General features: G+C 45.3%; 1 protein-coding gene and 1 long non-coding RNA gene across 2 annotated transcripts in view; one reads left to right on the plus strand and one right to left on the minus strand.

Moving 5' to 3' along the window:
- KCNQ5 (potassium voltage-gated channel subfamily Q member 5) overlaps positions 1 to 5,720 on the minus strand; it is a 399,647-nt gene extending 393,927 nt beyond the window's left edge. Inside the window, exon 1 of the mRNA XM_020785853.3 lies at positions 5,201 to 5,720. Within this exon, the coding sequence (XP_020641512.3) occupies positions 5,201 to 5,592 (392 nt within the window). The 5' untranslated portion in view covers positions 5,593 to 5,720. The remainder of the gene's footprint in view (positions 1 to 5,200) is intronic.
- Positions 5,721 to 7,406: 1,686 nt separating this feature from the next.
- On the plus strand, positions 7,407 to 13,103 carry LOC140707267 (uncharacterized). Its single transcript, XR_012087186.2, has 2 exons — positions 7,407 to 7,976; positions 9,872 to 13,103. It is a non-coding gene; the product is annotated as an uncharacterized LOC140707267 (long non-coding RNA).
- The last annotated feature ends 10,015 nt before the right edge of the window (positions 13,104 to 23,118 follow it).

A 23,118-nucleotide genomic window follows, 5' to 3' on the forward strand; every position in this document is an offset into this window, starting at 1 on the left:
ACTTCATAAAACCAATTTTACAATGGAAAATTAGCTATCATAGTTATCTTGCAATGCAGGCTTTCTACATACGCCTAGAAGTCCTCACATGGGCTGTTCTAAACATAATACTCTAAACATATTCAATCTTCTGAATGACAAGTTCAGATCGCCAGCCTTTTGTCCACACTGAACTATAACAACTTCACTTTCTAATTTTTCAATTTCAGTCACTGAATGAAGTGTTAAGGGAGGTGTTTGTTTTTGTTTTAAAAAAAACTCTGTTGATTTCAGTTGTGACATCATGGCCACTTACTGAAACAAACAAACTCATCCTTGTCTTCTGTGTTATCATGTGTTACCATTTCTTTTGGCAAGATTTGGGAAGAACATGCTACCACCACTCAGTGAGATCAAACCTGTAAAAGAATTGGTTGCAGCCTAAGACAGGGATAAAGGAATAACTAGACAGAAGCAGCAGACAACGTGGAATGTCTAAAGAGAGACACTGTGAGGTAGAGTAATCTTGTTAAACCTCCAGAGAGATTGCAGAAAAGGAAATGTATATTCCTCTCTGCCTACTGGTTTTCTGACCTCAAAAATACTTTGCAGAAGATATAGTAACGTTTGGGCTTGCTGAAAAATTAAGAAGTTTTCCTTTCCACACATGTAATGACACAGAAATTAAAGCAGAAGACAACCCCTAACATACCCTCTGCAGAAATACTAGGTCTTAATTTGGTCTTCAAAAGGCTTTGTTGTGCTACTACATGTGTTCTTACCAACCACACAGACCTTCAGCTACTGGAATGCTGCAGAAATACAACTTTCAGAAAGGGTAGAAGAAATTCAAAACATTTAAAGTCAATCCTAAGAATAAAAGTGATCATTTCTACCACTCACAGATACTTTCCTCTTGTTTCCATGGTTGACTGCTGCAGCTCTTTTGCTTATAGACTGTTCTACAAAAATCTAAGAGTTAAGAAGCCACAAAACAAGCAGGCCCAGCACATTTAAAAACAAAAGAGCACTCAGTGGAGCTACTTTTATCATGCAGAACTTTGAGGAACTGCAGAACAGTTCACCTACAGGAGACAGATTATCACAGACCTGTAGGTAATTTACTATATCTGAAAAAAAAAAAAAGGATAGAACAGTCACAGAATAATCTGTGCACCTTGCAATTACCATTCGGCATATTTAAATAATTATGCATAGCTGGAATAGGGAGAGGAAGTAAATGTGACTTACCATGTTTTTCCAGTATTCTGGATCACCATCTAGCATTAAATATAATAATTTAATGGATTTGTATCATTGAGGTAAACATTAGACATATAAACATTTTTCAGGGCAATGGTCTGGTGGGTAATTGTTCTTGTGCAATGTGTATGACTGAGTTGTTGCAAAGCATCAGTGCTAACATCTCTGCCATCAAAATCAGTGGGAGTTGGATTGTGCCCACTAGGCAATGGAAAAAAAAAACAAGCCACAATTCAGTCATAATTAGATAAATGAGCCTAATGTTTTTTCTGTCACAAAAATTAAAAGGTCTCAAGTGTTTCTGGACCTATGGTGTGTATATTTCTCTACTGGGAATGGCAACAAATCCAAAAGTAGTTTATGTGCTATGTCAGCTAAAATGTTGTTGTTTCAACATATACTGCCCTATAATGTTAAGAGCATTCTCTGGGCAGTATACAATATAATCACGCAAATGACACCTTGTTCCGCCAGCAAGCTGGGTACTCAACTTACCAAACATGGAAAGACAGAAGGTTAACTCAAACATGAGCAAACTACCTGAATCCACTGGGATTAAGCTCAGGTTGTGAGGACAGACTTGACTGTAGTACTGCAGTTTAACCACTGAACCTGTGTATATCTCTCTAACATCAGGGTAGAAGTCAACTCAAGTCTTACGCCTGTAGTCACAAACATCAAAACGGATCCCATAGCAGTTCTGTGGGCAAATATTTCACCTCAAACCTAAATTCAAATCCTCTTTCAGATAAAAGCTGCTTCAATCCTTCCTTTGTGAAAGGAGAATTAATACTGTTGTCATATTAATAATTGCAGAACTGACCAAAGGAGACATAAACCCTATTCAGACTTCCATTAAATGTTTAGATTAAACACAAAATAATGAGAGTGATGGGCCCATCTTTCTCATCCCCCAATTCAATCACCTTCCACATGCCATCCTCTTAATGGAAGTCCTCCTCTTTAGACTTATTGCCTTCCATACATAGACAGCAATTGAAGTGATTAGGTGCTTTCTCTCACTCCCTCTCTCCTGGCACGTTTTATTTACTTGCCTAATGAATGCCTACACAGAGCTACAGTACTCATGCAGTCAAGTGTTCAAGAGTGTGAGTTATGATGACCTGGTAAGTATGTAGTTTAAATCACACATTGGCCCACTAATTTTGGTATTCTGAGAGTTGCTGTGGCTGCTAAAACATGACTGAGATATGGACAAGAAATAATTCCTGGTTTGGAATCCGCCTCTGTCATAAACGTGTTAGGTCGTATTGGGTTACAAACCAACTACTGCATCAACCTACTATCCGCTTAAAATATCAATGTACCCAATATCTATCAATTTTAGTACTTTGCTCAGTACTAATTTTAGTACTTTGATACAGAACATAGTAATATTCAACTTACAGGATGGTTATAAAAATTATAACTAGATAATGCTCGGGAAATGCTTTGAACACTTGAAAATTCACATGTACTACAAAAGTGTTAACTATAATTTCAGCTTTACAATCCTATATATGAAGTAACGTTAGTGATACAGTTCTATGTTATAGAGGGAAAACTGCAAGTCTTTGAAACCCAGGGCCAGAAGCTATTAACAACTGAAACACCCTACCTAAGTTTCAGTATCACTGCAATGAATGAAATAAGAAGAATTGTGAAATACTTTACTAGCTAAGAATGATATACAAATAATTGATAACTAGACCACAGTGGCCCAAATCCTATTGCTTAGTGTAGTAAATTGCACTAGAGCTCACCTATTAACTCAGTGGGGATTTGGTGAATCAACTCCTCCTCAAGTTCTAGTCATTCTAATGGGTCTAATCAAACTGTAATTTAGGATGAAACTACACAGTGAAGGAAATGCAAATTCTACTTGTCTGCAGCTCCACTAAATGCCTATAGGGGGTGCTTTTAAAAGGAACTTCCTAACAAGTTGTAACAAGACTTTCCACACCTGATTTCTTCTTCTTGCCTTTTTTTAAAATGAAAAGTCTTGCCAACAGAGAGGAGCTTTGCTCTCCATTCTTAATTTTTTTTTAAAAAAAAAAAGATGAGTCTTGCCCATGGAAAAAAGAGAAGTTGTTAAAAAAATAAGAATAGGAATCTTGCTCATCGAGAAAGGAGAAGCTATAAGTCTATGCCGATGGAGGAGCTTTTCTGCATCAGTTCAAGCAATCACATGCCTGAACCAATACAAATCTATCCTTTAAAAAAATTCCACAGAGGCAAAAACTGGAAGGTAAGGAAGGGGAAACTATGGATTGTGAGGGTGGGAGACTCCAGGCTAATTTGCATTGCCTTTTGCACTCCAAGGAAAAAATGTAAATCATCGTGTTCCAATCCTGGAGTCCTTCTCGCATTTTTAAAAATGTAATCTACTTTAACAGAGTAAGTCACAAATAGATAGACTGGTTTGAAATAATGGAAACTGGAGGAAGGGACTCACTCAGTCCCCACTGATTCAACTGGCCTGTTCTAGAACAAATGTATGTACAGGTACTATGATAAATAGGATTTCGACCACTGTTTTTCTTTCCTAGTTCATGTCTATTGTTATTTAAGTAAAAATAAAATTTTGTTGCCCTATTTGCTGTGGTTACTCACTGTAGTTTTGTAATCATTCCATACTTCTGCTATTCCACATCAAAAGTCATTTTCCTAGAGCCTGTCCACTATAGCCATTTCTCTCACAAGTAGCTCTTAAATAATTTCAAAACCAAGACATTTCCTTTCCCTTTCCAGTTTGATTTATGCATCCAACCCAATTCCTAGGAGTTCCTGATTTCTGACTGTAGGTAGGACCTCTACAGTCTACTTCTGTATTCAGAAAAACTTTCTGTTTGGTCCACTCTTGGAAACACTGAAAGCATTTCAAACCCAAACCATCTTTTGTTAATCACTTCACCTGGTGCACCATTCAATTCTTGCAAGTGACAATTCCTGAACAGAGACAGGAGACTTTACATCACTCAGACTTCAGTGCATTCATGTCCAGCCCCTCTCACACACTTCTATGGGAAATATTGTTGCTATACGGTAGATAGTTCTAACCAAACAATACTTCCTGTATAATACCCCCAAATCCATGTCAATTAACCAGAAAACAAGCAAAACCAACTTTTCTTTCCCATCCTATATCGTGGAGCTTCCCTACCTATTGTTTAACAATAAAAATTATTCCCTTTTATTATAACGATCACACCTAATTCAAGCAGGGCTTGTAAGAGTCCTTTCACACACAATAGGTGCGAGCCTATTGGATGCCTAACTTGGAGGTAAGCTCTTGTGTCTTCAACAGGCTTACTTGCTGATGAGCATCACAGTGCAATCGTTTAAAGTGTCTACTCAGAAGTCAGTTCCAAATCTGCAAGTGAGCGGGTAAAAACCCTAAATTCTTTGGAGCTACTTATTAATATTAAGCAATTCGGGTGTAGTGTAGGTTACAGGTTAGGGTCCCTAGTATTAACACACAGAGAGAGTCATTTTGCCTCTCCTTTTTTTTTCTCCCTCACGGGCACACCTGTGAGGACAAAGGCGCTTTTTGTACCACGGATATGCGAAAGCACCCTAAAAGTAGTCGCCGTGAAGTCATCCGACGGAAGCGGATGCCGTCTTCCGACGCCTGCCTGTCACATCTCCCACACAGAAAAGGACGAGATGCTCCTTTCGGAGCATCGACACGGCAGCTCAGTAGCTTCTCCTGGGAGGACCCACCCCACCCTACCCCTCCCCGCCTCACCCCTCGTTGCGCCGCAGGCACCTCCCTTGCGCCCAACCTGGGTCGGCGCCCTGCCCTCCCCGGCCGCCAGGTGAGTGCGTGGCCGGGTCGGGGGGGGGGTGCGGCGCCTCCCTCTCTCTCCCCCCCTCCCCAATACCGAGCGTCAACCTTCGAGCGCCTGGCCCTGCCGGCCGGCCGGCCACTCCACCCCACCCCACCCCGGGTACTCACACGAACGCGTGGTAAATGAAAGCCCAGCCTCGGGGTCTCTCCAGCACGTTGTAGAGATAGTTTTGCAGCTTCCTGTACTTGGCGTTCCGCCGGTAGATCGGGTTGCTGGTGTAGGAGAGCGGCTTCCCGAGCAGACTCATCCGGGCTCCTCCCTGCTTGCCGCGCCGGCTCTCTCGCAAGCCAAGGCCGGTGCCCAAAAGGAGCAAGCCGTCCCCTCGCGGGGGCGCCGAATTCAGGAGCACCCTGCTCCGGCCCGACTCCACATCCTTCATGCCGCCGCCGCCGCCGCGGTGCTGGTGGTGGTGCTGGTGGTGGCGCCCCGCCGAGCTGCTCTTCAGCCAGAGCCCGGCGGAGCCGCCCTCGTCGTCTCCTCGGCCGGGGCTGCGGGGCATGGCATCACGGCGGGGGCAAAAGCGGCGGCAGCAGCAGCAGCGGGCGCGGGCAGCCGCTCGGCGAGAGGTGGAAGGCAAAGAGCCTCCGCCGGGCGCGGCGGCGGCGGCGGCGAGAAGGCGAGCGAGGAGAAAAAGGCGGGAGAGAAGCGAGTGGGGCTGGAAATGCCTCGCGCGCTCCCCGCCGCTCCCGCTAAGCAGGAAGGGGGCCAGAGGAGCCGTGGGGGCCACCTTGCCTAACCCGCAGCAGGGAGTGCGGGGGCTGCTGGCAAGCGAGGCCGGGAGAACGAGGCAGGCGGCGGCGGGAGGAGGCAGGCAGGCAGGCAGGCGACGGCTCCTCTCGCACGCGTCCCTTCTTGGGAGGCTCCTGTTTTCCGTCCTGTCTTTCTCTCTCTCTCCCCCCCCCCTCCTGAAGGCTGCGAAAGTGTCTCAGCGCCTCAGCTGCCGCCTCCTCATGGTAAAACTTTAGCCGAACGACGAGGAGGAAGCGTCTCGCCGCAGCTGTAACGTAACAGACTGTTGCTCTCCTCTCGTCTCCTCAAGGCGAGATCCAGGGACATCCACAAATGGCACAAGGAAAGCGAAGGGCTGCTTTCAAAGAAGGGGGGGCACCGGGGGAGGGGAGAGGAAAGGGCCGGCTGGCTTGATTTATAGAAACTGTAAAAAGAGAAAAAGAAAAAAAATTAAATAGCCAGCGGGAGAGAGCGCCTTGGAAAGGCACAAACTAGTGCCGAAGGCTCCCGCTGCTCTCCTTGGTTTCCGAGTACATTTTGCTTCGGCAGGGCGAGGGCTGCCCGGGCGGGCGAGCTGTTGCTCTCCCGTCCAAACGCCGAAGTAAGGCAAGGGCAGCACCAGATAACAACCGACGAGAAGCAAGCGGGAAGGCGCCTAGGGGGAGCCCCCCCCCGCGCACAGACACCCACACCAATGCGTCCCTCGTGCCAAAACAGCGAAAGGCACAAAAGCAAAGCGGCAGCAGTAGTCAGGATAATGGTGCTGATGATGACACGGGTGATAAGGCGCTGCTCCTAGCGGTTATGCAAGAAGGAACTCTCCCTCGAAAAGTCATAAAACAGCTTGAAGTCCAGCAGTGGCGGCAGCGGCTTCTGTTCAGTGGGGAGGAATCAGTCCACTCGCTTTGCACAGTTCTTTTTTCCTTTCGAGAACCTTTTTCTTTTCAGCTCTCCCACCGCCGCCTTTTAGCATCTTTCGCTTGCGTCTGTTGTTGCTCCAGCTTTTTAAGAGGGGCGCGTTGCACAATCAACACTGCTCTCTCTCTCTTCTTCCCCCCCCCCGCCCCACAAGCAGACATGAGTTGCTACAACGTACTGTACCCACTGCGGAAAGAAGCCCGGGCAACTCATTGCCTCGCTGTCGTGGATGCAAACATGATTCCGGAGGAGGAGGAGGGCGGTCGGTGGGTGGAGGTCGCGAACTCCCTCCAAGTTCCAGGAAAGTTTAGCACAACCTCAGAGGCATGCAAGGTGCGCCGACGGGGACTCCTCGTAAGCAGGAGGCAACGGGAGAGGATGATAAGTAAGGCTAAGCACAGACAGCGGCATTCGCCTCTTTCTCTTCTCAGCTTTTGAAACTGGGCAGCACGGAAAAGCTGAGACGCGTCCCGGCCCTGAAGAAACAGGTGCCTTGGCGCTCCTTTAGACCCGCTGTCATTTCAGGCGTGCGTCTCCAACCCGGCTGGGCGCCTGGGGACTGGACTGGTTAGTACAGGGCGGTCTGAACCGAAGCGATCTTCCGGAGACCGGGGGGGGGGAGAGAGAAGCCGCGCTCCCACGTGATCAGCCACTAGGGCGCGGGAAGGAGCCCTGGCTGGGTCGCCCTCTCCGCGCGGCATCTTCCTGCAAGGAGGCGGGGAGTCGTGGGGAAAGAACCCTTGACCCGGGAGGGAAGTTGGGGGGGGGATCGGAGCAAAGAGGCGTCGATAAAATCGGGAGGAGAGGTTGCTTTAGAGTGGGGAAGGAGGACGCTGCCAACTGTTGGATTCGGGGAGGTTTAGATGAACCTCCCCGGCACCTGCCTTCTCTAGTGAGAGCAGAAGCCTTCACTTCCTGCGATAGCGCAGGCCTTGGTGCTGCTTTGTTTTCTTGTTTTTTTGTTTTTTGTTTTTTTTTTGCTTTTTGCTTTTTATTACACACACACGCCGCAGCTGAGGTTCAGCGCGACATCCATTTCCTAATGTTAGCTGCTCGGCCAGCCCTGCCCTCCACACGTAGGCAAGCTGTTTTGCGAAGAAATCGGGTCAGGACATGGCAACAAGTGCGGCAAGGAGGATGGTAGATGATGATGAAGGGCTATAGGAGCCCTTCAGTCGGCCAGAGTTCATGCTTCAATCTTCAGGAGTCGTTGGAATTTGTCGCCAGACATTTGAGGTGTGAAACTGGGAAAGGGGTAGCCCATCATAACGGTAGAGAAATTCGTCAAATGGATTTTTCTCGTTGCAAAGAGTGAATTCAGCTACATTAGTCTGATCAGCTATATCTATGCACTTGTTCACACGTCTTGATTCGCAAGGGGGAATCAGTGTGTGTGGCAAGAACTCACAGTGCAATCCTGTACGTGTCTACAGTACTTAGAAGGTAGTCCTTTTGATTACAATGGGGTTTAGTTCCAGATTAAAGCGTGTAGGATTAAAGCCCCTGGCTGCAAAATGAACTGTGCTTACTTTCAAAGTAAAGTGCATGGAAGTGGAATATTGTTCTAGGTACTTGGCTGAATGAACGAATGAATGCTTCTAAGAGGCTTTGGAATGCCAGCCTTCCTGTTCCTAAAAAAATGACACCTGAACAGACTCACCAACTTCTCTTAAAACTAAACAAATACAATATTTCAAGTAATTTAACTACTAGAAGTCATTAGAAGATATATTGTAAAAGTATTTTAATGGTATTATATATAGCAGAGACCAAAACCAGTGCACTTTAACTTGCCAGATGAATGTTGGAGGGTGAGACAGCTTTTATGAAAATTTCTTGTTTACTTTTTCAAATGATCCTAGTATTGAACAAATCTGGAATTATGTCTTTGACACACTTTAAATTACAGGCTATTCTTTTACTTTAGTAATTTGATTAGGATATTTAAAAGAACAAGTTGAGTTGAAGGATGTACAAATGATAGTGTTAGCATTTAAAATCACAGCAGAAGATTTTCTCCTTACGAAGGTTTGGACCAGAAGCTCCAGCATAGTAAGGCACACGGAAGACCCCAGGAATAAGTGCAGATAATATTTACTGGCTGTACATATTTATATAGTGCTCACAGGAACATAAAAAGACTGCATTCTGCAGCCAAACAGACAAAGCATAAGCATGGAGTCAGAAGAGAACTGTGAAGGGCACACTAACCAGCCTCTTAATTTATACTACCTCCAAGCAATCAGATTAGTGGTTCACCTCATGGTAGTTAATTCCACAGGGCTATGTCCTTCTTGTCAGGTAGGCAGTGACTAAATGACTCCACCTGCACTAACCAATTGTTAATTACATTTTTTCTTCTTAAAGACCTAACAGATAATAACTTTCAAACTAGAGCAAAAGTGCTTCTTGTTGGAAATTCGCTTTACAGATATCTTAAAGCTTAGGGGAAAAATGGGAAGTGGCTTTTTTAGTTTGGTTAATTTATTTTCAACAAAACTCACATACAAGCGTAAAGTATAGATAGTTGACCTCTTTTTATAAACTCTTGATTGCTGTTTTTGCCTGTTATGTGTTGTCAAGGCACCTCTGACATACAGGGACCCTAAAAGAATTTTTGAGGTATGTAAGATCTTCAAGTAGAAATTTACCATTGTCACTCCCAAGTGAGCTTCCATGGCCAAGCAGGGATTTGAACCCATATCTTCTGAGTGCTCATCTACCACTATATCTACTACATCACTCTGGGTGTCATAAACATTTGTGGCTAAATCCCCTCATTAGTCTTAAATAGAACAGAACTACTGAACCAGTGTTGCCCATTATAAAGCCTGTTGCAAATTTTCTACTTCATAGGTTATGCTTCTGTCTTGGATCTTATTTATTATAGCTTGCTTAAACTCTGTGTTTACTTTATTGGGTTTTTGCAATAGCAAATGTAAACTCTAAACACAGCATTAAATGCACAGTTCTGAATTAAATGAAGTTTCTTTGGCCATACAGGATTACATTTATGGATATTTAATTGTATTTATCTGTTTAATGCAGTGCATTTGAATTTAAGTGTCAGTAAATGAAATACCTTATTTGCAAACTTCTCTAGCTTACTTCCTCTTGTGCTGAATTTCTAGAACTGTGAAGCAGATCTTGATGTGGAACACAGCATTTGATACACCATCAGGATAAGCAAGTACTGAGAGGCTGGGCTTTGTTGCGGTGCTGCCAGTAGCTCCAGAGAAGAGCTCTCTCTGGAAAAACTGGAACCGTTCAATCCGGGATCCCCCTTTTGAAATGGGGATTGAAGGTGAGTCTAGGAGAAGTCTCTCTGAAGCAGATGGTGAGCAGCAGGGGGAGAAGAATGGGAGGCAAACCCGGACTTCTTCCCTCTGAAGAAATCACCCAGCACAGATCAGAGCGGGAGCCATATTTGGCACGGAGCCGTGAGTAACCCTTTACCGGGGGAGAGGAGAACAACCAATATAAGCTTTAAATATACAACAACTAAGTAAGCTGAAGACTTTGATTTATGAAACAGCCCCATTAAGCTGAAAATAAGAATGAAAATATTTGGCTGAAAGAAGAAAAGCAGCGGTGAACCTATCTTATCAGTCTGCCTTAAAAGCGAAACTAACTCTTAATACAGCAGACTGATTTCAAAGCCGAGAGAGTGAGACGGAAAAATAAATCTTGTGTTTCTGGAAAAGAATCCCAGACGGTAATACCACCGGACAGGATTCAAGAGACTTGAGTTTTGAGAATGCAGTTTGGCTTGGACGTATTTTTCTTTTCCCATCCTGGACTCTGTGAACTTTTGAGAATAGAATCTGGTGGTTTTCTGGAGAAGAAAAAAGGAGCTGACGTGGTCGACTGGACGGAGGAGTATCAAGGGGTTAATGGAAAGATCATAAGACAGGCTTCAAGGACAACGACTGGACAGTTTGAGACTCTGTGATTGTTGTTTTGTTTGCCGGACTGCATACGAGACTGATAACAGAAGCCTGCTAAACTCGGGAGAAGAAGAAATAATTGTGCCACTGTTCTATTTGATTTTGAATGTGTGGGTTAAAAGTTGATTTTTATATTATAATGTTTGGATAAAGATTGGAGGGAGATCTAAGGGGAGGTTTATGATAAGGGGTTTGGATTGTTGATAAAATTGTGGAAACTGTTGAAGGATGTATAAGGGGCGATCATTTTGGTTAAGGGCATAGTATTATCTATACAAATCCCATTCATTGGAAAGCCTGAGATGGCCTCCAAAAATGTAAGACAACAAATGGAGACTTGGTCTGTTCAATCCCAAAGTTTTGGAACAGTGGTAACAAGAAACAGAAAAGGAATGGCAGATTACTATGCAAAGGACAATAATAACAATAATAATCAACCAGATAGGCGGGGTTTAAATTGAATGAATGAATGAATGAATGAATGAATGAATGAATGAATGAATAAATAAATAAATAAATAAATAAATAAATAAATAAATAAATAAATAAATAACAGGGTTTCAGCAAGTGAGTGAAGGTCTCAGCAAAATAGAAGATCTGATGAAAATGACGAAAGAGGGGACATTAGATGCCAAACAAAACTTAAATGAAGCTGCACAAACTTTAGAACCGTCTTTATTGGGCACGACACCAGCTAACATAGATGGGATAGAAAGTTATCCAGTGACTTATGCAGCTTCCAGAATTAAAAAGCATTATGTGAAAAATCTCAAGAAAGCAGAGATACTGAAACAAGAGAATCTTATTGTGAAAATATGGGAAGTGACAAAAATGGATATTCTGTCAGATGGGCTGAAAGATTGTTCAATCCAAAAGGAAACTGAACAGTGGGATTTATTGTATAAATGGCTGCAGTTACCAGATAGTGTTGGAGTAACATAGAATTAAACTAAAATTAAATGACATGATGAAAGCAGGAGGGCAATCAAACTGTGAAAAAGCAAAAAGTCGATTTGTTATTGTAATATGAATTGATGGGATGACGGTATACTCTATGTTCTCCTATCCCCCTAACCCTTTTCCCCTCTTCCCCCTTACTTTTTGTATTCCCTACCCTGTCCTTAAATAAATACATTAAAAAAAGGATAAGCAAGTGCTGGGATTCTGGAACCACGGTTACTGCATATATCTTCAAGTGCCGTGTTCCAGCAATTTGTTCTTTTACGCTATCAAGTGTTGTATTTCTTTATGATTAGGGAGTAGGATTCGACTAACAATAATCTGGGTGTACAAGAGAATTCTTAATAATCCTTAAAATCCTTCACAAAGATTTAGATTTGCGCCTGCACACTCTACACATGAGGAGCTCATTACCCAATGAAGAGAAGGCTGGGTCTGTGTTTGCAGGACAGAGAGAAAACATGGAGGTTTAGAAGGGGTGCAAATGTTTGAGAACAAATTTTGGGGTGAATTCCTGCAACACTTTCTTGGATTTTCATGTTAGTCTTTGCTTAGGATTTAAAAGAAACTGCATATTCCTCCTTTATATCTAAACGGGGAAGAGCAACCTGAGCTGATAGTCCAAAATTGTCCCTGAGTTTCCTCTTAACAAAAGGTACCTCTCTGCAATTCCACTTCAGTATTGTAAGGAGGACATGTGAGTTCGAAACATGCCCACTTGAAATGTTTTGAAGATGAAATGAATGAGAACAGAGATGGGGAAAAATATGTAATAACACCTAGTTCTCCATTGTCACAATACTTCAAGGTATCTTTCCTCAAGGCAACAGTACTTCCATTGCAGGAAAAAGGGACTAGTCTATGGTATTTTGATGCCCAAGCCAAATGAGACAATGCCATTGAATCTCACTTCAGTGTTAGCTGTCTCTACCATCCTGGAGGAAAGCAGGCTACTTTGGGGGACTCAGTTCAAACAATCTGATTGTGAAGGAGGTCCAGAGGCGAGCGTGCTGTCCCACGAGACAGAGGGCAGAGAGGAAGGAAGGAAGCCAGAAAGCACTGGTTTAGAGACGGACCCAAAGGAGAACTTGACCGAGGAGGGGGCAAGAGCAGAGAGAAGTGGGAAATTTGAAATATGTTTGGTAGAGGAGCGAGGGAGTCAGAAGGGGGAAGAGCAAGAGTTGTCAGTTTGGGAGGAGGGTGTAAGTAGCCAGGGAGAGCGAGGGTTCGAGGTGGAATTAGAATTGTGGAAACGTAAGAGAGAGCTAGAAAGGCTGTGGGAATATGAAAGGATAAAGACTCAAGAATTATTAAGAGACTTTCTTAATCTGAAGTTGGGGGCATTGCTTCCAGACCCTATCCCTAAGGAACTGGGCAAGGTGAGACATGAGACTCTAGAATTTATTATTATTATTTATTTATTTTATTTATATCCCGCCTATCTGGTCAGTCATAACCACTCTAGGCGGCTTACAACATGAGTAAAATACACATATGGATATAAAATTATTATGTGATGAACAATAAACAAAATCCAACAAGACGGAAAACAGACAGTAGAAAAGGAGAGGGAAGGAAAACATCAGGGATTAACTGGAGGGAAGGCCTGCCGAAACATCCATGTTTTTATTTATTTATTTATTTATTTATTTATTTAATTTATATGCCGCCCACTCTACCCAAAGGTCTCTGGGCGGCTTACAACAATTAAAATTCAATGGAATAAAATAAAATGATTAAAATACAATTAAAATACAATTAAAATACAATTAAAATTGCCATCATTAAGACCCACAGTTAATGTTATTTCAATTAAAAGCCTTCTGGAACAGGAAGGTTTTGACCTGGCGCCGAAATATCATCAGTGTCGGCGCCAGGCGAATTTCAGTTGGGAGGGCGTTCCATAGTCTGGGGGCAGCTGCCGAGAAGGCCCTTTGTCTACAAGCCATCCCTCTTACCTCCTTGAGGGATGGCTCTTTCAAAAGGGCCCCCTGGCTAGATCTTAACAGCCGGGTAGGCTCATATGGAAGGAGGCGGTCCTTCAAGTATCCAGGGCCCAAGCCGTTTAGGGCTTTATATGTCAAAACAAGCACTTTGAATTGGGCCCGGACAGCAACTGGTAACCAGTGTAAATTATACAGAATCGGCTTGATGTGCTCTCTGGCGGCCCCACCACTCACCAGCCGCGCAGCTCGATTCTGAACCAGTTGCAGTCGCCGGACCGTCTTCAAAGGCAGCCCCACGTAGAGCGCATTGCAATAATCAATACGAGATGTTACCAGTGCATGTGTAACTGTCATGAGACTCCACTCGTCCAGGTAGGGCCGTAGCTGGTATAATTTCCGCAGCTGAAGGAAGGCACCCCTGGCCACCGAGTCCACCTGAGCTTCCAAAGTTAGACTGGGGTCCAGGAGCACCCCCAGGCTGCGGACCCTGTCCCTTAGGGGGAGTGTAACCCCATTCAGGACAGGGAAGTGGCCCTCCAACCTGTCCGGCGAAGCACCCACTAACAGCACTTCCGTCTTGTCTGGATTGAGTTTCAATTTATTAACCCTCATCCAGTCCATTATCAGGTCCAGACACGAGTTCAGCACAGAAACCGCCTCACCTGGATTGGTGGAAAACGAGAGGTAGAGCTGAGTGTCGTCAGCATATTGCTGACTCCTCAGCCCAAACCTCCTGATGACCTCTCCCAGCGGTTTCATGTAGATGTTAAACAGCATGGGGGACAGTATTGAGCCCTGAGGAACTCCATGACGTAAATGCCATGGGGCAGAGCAACTGTCCCCCAGCACCACCCTCTGGATACGGTCAGCTAGGAAGGAGCGGAACCACCGTAAAACAGTGCCCCCAACTCCTAACCCAGCCAGCCTATCCAGAAGGACACCATGGTCGATGGTGTCCAAAGCCGCTGAGAGGTCCAGGAGTATCAACAGGGTCACACTCCCCCTGTCTCTCTCCCGGCAAAGGTCATCATACAGGGCGACCAAGGCAGTCTCTGTACCAAAACCCGGCCTGAAACCCGACTGAAATGGATCCAGAAAATCCGTTTCATCCAGCAGCGCCTGGAGTTGCCCGGCCACAACCCGCTCCAACACCTTGCCCAAATAAGGGAGGTTCGCCACTGGTCGGTAGTTGACCACCAGCCTTGGGTCCAGGTTAGGCTTTTTAAGGAGTGGTCGAATTACCGCCTCTTTCAAGGCGGTAGGGACCACTCCCTCTCTCAGAGAGGCGTTCACGGCCTCCTGGACCCAAGTGCGAACCCCCCTGGCAGATCTTCCAATTAGCCAAGATGGGCAAGGGTCGAGCGGCGTGGTGGTAGAACGGACAGATCCAAGCACCCTGTCCACATCCTCGGGTCTCAACAATTGAAACTCATCCATTAAAGTTTGACCTAAGCACGGCACACTGGACACATCTTCCGATTTTGCAGTAACAGTGGAGTCCAGCCCACTGCGAATCTGAGCGATTTTTTCCTCAAAATGAATAGCAAACTCATCACAGCGAGCTGATGAGCAGTCCGGGACCTCCACCGGGTTTCCCGGTTGAAGAAGATCCCGGACCACCCGAAACAGCTCTGCTGGACGACATTCTGAGGAAGCAATGCGGCTGGAGAAATATTGCCGTTTCGCCAGCCGTATTGCCACGAAATAGGCCCGATAATGGGCTCTAAGTCGTGTTCGATCAGATTCCCAGCGGGACTTCCTCCACCTGCGCTCTAGCCGTCTCCCCTCTCGCTTCATCGCCCGCAGTTCAGAAGTATACCAGGGAGCTGTCTGGGCTCGGCGAGCAGGGAGAGGGCGCTTAGGCGCAATCGTGTCAACCGCCCGGGTCATCTCCCTATTCCATAGGGTGACCTGAGCTTCGACAGGAGCGCCAACCATATCAGACGGATACTCCCCCAGAGCATTCAGGAATCCATCTGGATCCATAAGTCTCCGAGGGCGGATCATCTTAATAGATCCCCCACCCTTGCAGAGGGAAGAAGAAGCTAATAGACTAAACTTGACCAGGAAGTGGTCTGACCATGACAATGGGGTCACAACCAGCCCCTCCACATCCAAACCACCATCTTCCAGTCCCGTTGTGAAAACAAGGTCCAAGGTGTGGCCCTTCTCATGTGTCGGGCCGATGACACATTGAGACAGTCCCATGGTTGTCATGGCGGCCATGAAGTCCTGAGCCGCCCCGGTCAAGGCAGCCTCAGCATGGATGTTGAGGTCCCCCAGCACCAGCAGCCTGGGAGTCCTCAACACCAGGTCCGAGACTGCCTCCGTCAGCTCAGGTAGGGAGACTGTTGGTACGCAGCAGGGTGGGCGGTACACCAACAGAATCCCTAATCTGTCTCGTGAGCCCAACATACAATACAGGCCCTCAAGACCTCCTCTCAAAGGGACAGGAAGCCTGGTCAAGGAGATAGAACTCCTATAGACTATAGCAACTCCCCCTCCCCGACCCTCCGAGCGACACTGGTGCTGGACTGAGTACCCAGGAGGACACAGCTGGGAGAGGGGGACACCACCTTCCTCTCCCACCCAGGTCTCAGTAATGCACGCCAGGTCAGCACCCTCATCCAGAATTACATCATGGATGAGGGCAGTTTTATTTTGTACTGACCTGGCGTTCATCAACAGCACCGTGTGGCTCGAGGGTTTGCTGATATGGTCGCCTGATACCATTTGGTTGGAGGTAGGACTAGAAGAGGGGATAGATGTAAGATATCTAACCTCTCTTCTCCTACGCGGGCATGTTCTACCCCCACCGCCATTCCTTCCCCTACCCAGCACCACCTCAATGGCTGCCCCCTCCAACGCCCTCCCCCCTTCCTGTTCCATCAGGTCCACTGTGGGTCTCTATGCAACCTGATGGCAATTAGTAATACTAACAGTTAAAACAAACAAACAAGAACAAACCCACACACCCTTCTAATGCCCCTTCTCCCCTCCCAGCCAGGTGGCTGGTGTTGAGGAAGGGGTGGGTTTGTCCAAAGCAGCAGCACCACCAGCAGCAGGGTCTCGGTCCTGAAAGGCAGGGGAGCGCAAGCCAGAAATTCTCCCAGACACGTCTCTCACCCGTGCCTGGGGACGGCAGATATTGCAGGCAGCTCCCCCGACGTCAGGAACGCTGGTCTGTGAGGGCCCTGGCACAAGCTTCCGGCTTTTATGGTCTCCCTCCCTTCCAGCCAGGTGGCTGATGTTATGGAAGGGGGTGGGATGGCCTGAAGCAGCAGGAGCAGTAGCAACAGGGTCCCAGTCCTGAAAAAGGCCGGGGAGCGCAAGCCAGAAATTCTCCCAGACACGTCTCTCACCCGTGCCTGGGGACGGCAGATATTGCAGGCAGCTCCCCCGACGTCAGGAACGCTGGTCTGTGAGGGCCCTGGCACAAGCTTCCGGCTTTTATGGTCTCCCTCCCTCCCAGCCAGGTGGCTGATGTTATGGAAGGGGGTGGGATGGCCTGAAGCAGCAGGAGCAGTAGCAACAGGGTCCCAGTCCTGAAAAAGGCCGGGGAGCGCAAGCCAGAAATTCTCCCAGACACGTCTCTCACCCGTGCCTGGGGACGGCAGATATTGCAGGCAGCTCCCCCGACGTCAGGAACGCTGGTCTGTTGATTTTTAAAGATACCCAGCGAGGGAGCCGCACGAATCTCCGGAGGCAGGTTGTTCCAGAGGCGAGGCGCCACCGCCGAGAAGGCCCGGTTTCTTGTCTTTTCCTTCCGGGCCTCCCTCGGCGTTAGGCTCCTCAACCTCACCTCCTGGCTCCCACAAGTGACATGGGTAGTTCTTGGTGGGAGAAGGCGTTCCACCAAGTATCGAGGCCCTAAACCGTTTAGAGCTTTGTATGTAAGCATCAGCACTTTGAAGTCGATGCGGAACCGAATGGGCAGCCAGTGCAGTGAATGGTCCATAATAATGTTTCCCAAGAATAAAAGGAGAGGTCGACGGGTGATCTGCCCGGATTCCCAATACAACACTCCCTGAGGGAGACTGGGCCTGGCACCCATGCTGCAGTACCATATGTGCAGTGAGGAGCGTACCCCTCCAGAAACTCACCAACGCGGAGAAGTTTGGCACAGCACCCCTGTGAGTTCAACAGACTTTGGGTGGGAATTTATGATGGACAGTTATGGCATGTTGCCTGAGTTAAGTGTTGTTGACCCAATTATAAATAGTGCTGATCATCATGTAAATAACAAGGTTAGAGTTAAGAAGATGTCTCCTGTAATATTTCCTGCACAAAATGAGGAGTTGTCAAAATCTGAAACTGAACCCGATCACATTGATACACATATATCTCTGTCCTCTAGCATTTCATGACTGCTCCACACCCCCAGGGACCTGCTACCTGAGTCTCCCTGATTAGTAATAGGGTGAACCTTGCAGACAAATGACATTTTTCTCCATTTTTAAATCACAATATTTCTCACCACCAGCTGAAAATACAACATATGCAATAATTGGGGAGGGGGGGAGTGTAGTTGATCAAGTTTGAGAACTGCCAGACAGTGTTCTGTGTAACATCTTTGGTGGTAAACATCACAGCTTTGAAACCCACCCACCCCCTACATCCCCATTCCTTGAATTTCTTCAGAGATTTGAGAGCATCAGTATTTTAGCACATCAGCATTCCTATAGCTCTTTGATTAGTATTGACAAGGCAAGGCTTTCCTCTTACAGTAAGATTAGGGAACCTGTGAACTGCTACCTGTTATAGGATCATAACTCTGCTCAGTGCAATTCAGCATTAATACTAGCTAATTTCTCTCTGTAATAGTCCTTGTCCTGCAGCAATCCCCTGTATTTGGAATTGTGTGCGTTTGCATTCCCTAGACTCCTAATTTAGTATTGAAATTCCATCTGCTGTTCTCCAGCATTATAATGCCTATATATATCCAGTTAAGAAGAAAACAGTCAAATACTTGTACACCTGTGTGATGATGTAGACTGTCTACCTGTAGCAAAGGTGGTGCCCCAAACTCATTAGATGTGCCTTCACTATATGTATAATATATACAGCTACTCTCATACTGAGTGGGGAGGGAGGAATCTCTCTTTTTCAATAATCTGATAAAGCCACTAGAGTTTGATGTAGTTCTCAGCCTCAATCTAGCAAAAAAAAAAAAAGGAAGTCTGTAGAGAGACTCTGTGGGTAAGCAGAGACCCTCAAAGCAAATATCAGAAGAAAAACAGTTTGCACGGTCCATTTCCAGGGGTAATTTAAAGGGCAGGAAGCAGGGACGTGGCCAGGACAGAAATCTCTTTAATAGGCAGCAGCAAGGAATGGCAGCAGTTAGAGCTGGGCAAAGCCTTCTCAAGAAACTCTTTTGGGGTGGCATAAAGAGAAGGATATTTTTTTTAGTTCTGTACTTTATTATTACTGTACTTTCATTGTTAAAGGGGCACTTGAAGGATTTTCTGCCTCAAGTAAAAAGCAACCTGACCAGCCTTGGTTAGCAGGCATTCTGATGAGAGGGTAGACTTCCCATTTACCACCCAGCCTTAGCTGTCAAAATGTCTTCGATTGGCACTGGTATCCGTCAAATGAAGTGCCAGAGTTGCAAGGAAGGATGAGATTCATGAATGCCCAAAGCCTTTCAAAGATGCAATGGCTCTGAAGTGATTAAATGCACCCTGCCCACAAACTGATGCTTAGAACCGAATAGAACTTTTAAAGTTACCCCAGGCTCGTTGAAAGTGCAAGGGAGGAAAGATCTGATATTGACCGGGCAGCTTATTGATTCCTCTTTACCCAAAAAGCAACCGGAAGAGACTGTGCAAGAATGTTCTGTTGTTTGTTTGTTTCTTTTGGCAGCCCCACGTATTGTCTTTGTTAGGTTTGGCTTTTGTTGTTGTTTAGTCGTTTAGTCGTGTCCAACTCTTTGTGACCCCATGGGCCAGAGCACGCCAGACCCACCTGTCTTTTATTGCTCCCCAGAGTTTGGTCGAATTAATGTTGGTAGCTTCGATGACACTGTCCAACCATCTCATCCTCTGTCGTCTCCTTCTCCTCTTGGAGAGTCTGCGAGGGGATGGGAAGGAGGCAGCAGCGTTTTCTCCTGGTTGCCTCCTTATTTTATTTTACTTTTAACCCGGTCTTTTAAACCTTTTAATCTTTTTATACTTGGCTATAAATAGCTTTTATCATTTTAGTTTTAGATAGCTTTTTAACATCTTTGGTTTTAGACAGTTTTTAAGTCTTTTAGTTTTAAATCTCTGAATCTGCTCTTTTGGAAGAAGAAAAGGAGGGAGTAGCCGGAGACTGTATTCAGTGGATACCAAAACCCAGCTCTTATCAGCGGCCTCATTAACTTTGTTTATGCCTCTGAAGATAAAGGAGTAATAATATTAGGAATACCACCGTGAAAATATATATTTCTGGCCTTGGAAAGATAGAAACTTGACTACTGGACTATTGGAATTATCTGCATTACAGTGGAAACAAGAAAAGGGAGCTACTTCTCTGTGAGTAACAGAACAGCACGGCTAAACTAAGAGAACTTTTGGGTTGTGGACTGCTGTCAGTTTCTGTGGATATTTGCATTCTACATTTTTCATTTTTCATAATATGGAAATACTCGATCTTACCCTGTCTCCTCCAGTGTTGAGACAGATACAGCGTGGCACTCCAATATCAATTACACCTGTCTCGGACCTGGGACCCAGCAGGACAAGTGGAGGTAATCAACTATGTAAACCATTGCAGGCCCAGGTATGTGGCCACAGCGCTTCCAAGCTTTTTACTCCTCCTGGGAACTTTAACACATATAATGCTAAACATTGTGCTAAAGTCTACCCTGTTCCCGCAAGGAAATTGAAGCAAACCAAGATAACTGACTTTGCTAGTTCACTTAAACCCTTAACAATCAATATAGAGAATACTGTTACTCCTCATATCGATTTATCTGACAGCCTCTTGACAAACTGTCAGTTACAGGAAAGTAGCCAGTTCATAGGCAGCCTGCTAAACAGTACGGTGAATGTAGATTTTGGCAGGTTAAGACTGTCAGATTTTGCTTTAGATCGGGCCTTGGATTCTAATGGTCTGATTTCGCCAGATGACTCTGGGAAACTTAGAGAGCAGAACTTGAACTGTATAAATGCTGAGATGCCAGAAACTAAAGGCACTACACCAGTAACAGGGGAACATGAGTCTCCTGGTAGCTGCAGAATTTTAGCAGAAATCAGAGACACACTGAAGGAAATAAATCAATCTGTGGCCTCTATAGCAGATCATCTGATGGAAAATAGGATGCATTTTGCCAAAAATGCTACAGACCAGTTGAGCCAGAGCCAGAGCCAGGCTGAACATACACGGTGTGCATCTGATAAGATGAACTATTACAATCTGTCCCCAAAAACTATTGACAGAATTGACAAGCTTACACTAGAAGAGTTACTTCTATGTGTAAGTTCCCAGACAGAGGCTCAGAGGAATCTTATTACCCCTGTGCCACCTAAAGCAGACTCCCCAAAACCTATGTCCACAACGGTCTCCTCAAGTACAATACACTATCCTCCAGGAAAGGATCCTGCTAAGATTGGTGGAAAGGCATCTCCCCTACACTCAGTGAAGGCCAAGCCCAAACCTGTGAAGAAAAAGGAGGCCCGGAAACGTACACCAAAAAGAAGAAGAATGAATTACAAACCTTTATTTAAAATTATAGAATCACCAGAGTATGCTGCAAAAGGGAAAGAATCTGGCTTCAATACCCAGCATGCTGTAACACAAGCCAAGGACGCCCAGAGAGAGAATCCTAACTCCAGGAGGCCCCTCAAGGATAGCGGCACAGACCAATTCAAGGACCCCATAACTTTGGATTTGATCCACTCCTCCAAGCAGAGGGCTCAACCCTCCATACAGGGTTCACAACAGCTACCCCCACAGACAAAGAATATTTCATCCATGAACCTACCAAGTGTGGATCTGGACTTGGCTGTTGGATATCCAATTCCAGTCATTATAAGAAATAGGGGCTTGAATCCAAGATTTAAAAAGAATAGAAGCAGATGGAATAGCGAGACTTCAAGGGGAGCTAACACCTATAGGCTTTCCAAACAGTCATTTGGTCAAGAAATTAACTATTACCACAAGAATTGACATGGTGTCAGGAGCTATTCTTTGCAGGTGAAGAACCCAGTGGGCCTAGAGCTTGTAGGTGATGGGGAGAAACCCTGTGATGCCAAGCATACTATGACCAATGTCTCAGGAAATGAAGTTAGTATGCAAACTCATTGTAATTCAGTTAGGTCATCTTCTCCCTTTCATTTAGTGCCACCATTAGCTTGTGGCTTGGGTAATGATTCTCCACCTCTTCAGCTACCTAACTTGGAAGATCCCATGTTTCGGCATAAAAGACCCGCAATCAAATTTTTATCTTGGAATATTGCGGGCTGGCAGACGAAGGCCTCGGATCCTGCCTTCATTGATTATATCAGTAATTTTGACATTATTCTACTACAAGAAACATGGTCTTTAAATGATCCAGTGTTAAATGGTTATGTGGCATATTCCATTAATGCCTCGCCCAGCGATAGAGGAGGTCGACCCAAGGGTGGTATGGCCACCTTCTTATCAACAAAGCTACAGGCAACAGTAGTGGCATGGGATTTTTCCATCAGGATAGCTTCTGCCTTGACGCTGAAGATTGCTACGTGTTTGTTAGTACTTATTAATGTTTATATTCCTCCGCAACAATCTCGGGCGATGACAGATGACTTGTGGGCTAACCTAGAGTATTATATTGAGTATTTAATACAACTGTATCCTGATGCTTCTATAATAGTCGCTGGGGATTGCAATGCTAGGATAGGTACAAATGATGAGGCACTTTCTGCACGGTTCAACGTGTCATTCCCAGAACCTATTCTTCATCCAAATTTTAATCACAGGGAATTTAAAGATTGTGGCTGTAATTATGCTGGTCTACGCTTGAGGTATATGATCAATAATTCAGGTTTATCCCTTTTAAATGGGTGCATAATCGGTGATAGACCTGGTGAATTTACCTTTACCTCTCTAGCAGGTGCTTCCACAATAGATTATGTTTTAGTCTCCAGGGACTTGATGGATCGAATACATGATTTTAATGTAGTATATCGTGCAGAAAGCGACCATCTACCCTTGGTTTTAAAGATCTATTTTAATAATCATAAAGTGTTTGCGGACCTTGTTTCTGTAACTCCCATTGCAGCCACTACAAGAGGGGCCCGCATTAAGTGGTCAGAAGAATTGGATGCTTCCATGAGACAGCTGCTGTTTTCAGAGCCTTATTTATATTTCAGTAATTTAATTACTTCTCTAAGTTCAGTGGAACCAGTCTTAGAGGCCTATAAACGTATGGTACAATCTTTGCAAACTCATCTAACATGTAAAAGGCTAGACAAACCAGCTACTGGCTTTCTCCATAAAAAGCCCTGGTTTGACTCGGAGTGCAAAGCAGTTAAACATGAGTTATTGGTCACTTATAGGACCTAC

The sequence above is a fragment of the Pogona vitticeps genome, chromosome 1, assembly GCF_051106095.1.
Source record: "Pogona vitticeps strain Pit_001003342236 chromosome 1, PviZW2.1, whole genome shotgun sequence".
Lineage (NCBI taxonomy): Eukaryota > Metazoa > Chordata > Lepidosauria > Squamata > Agamidae > Pogona > Pogona vitticeps.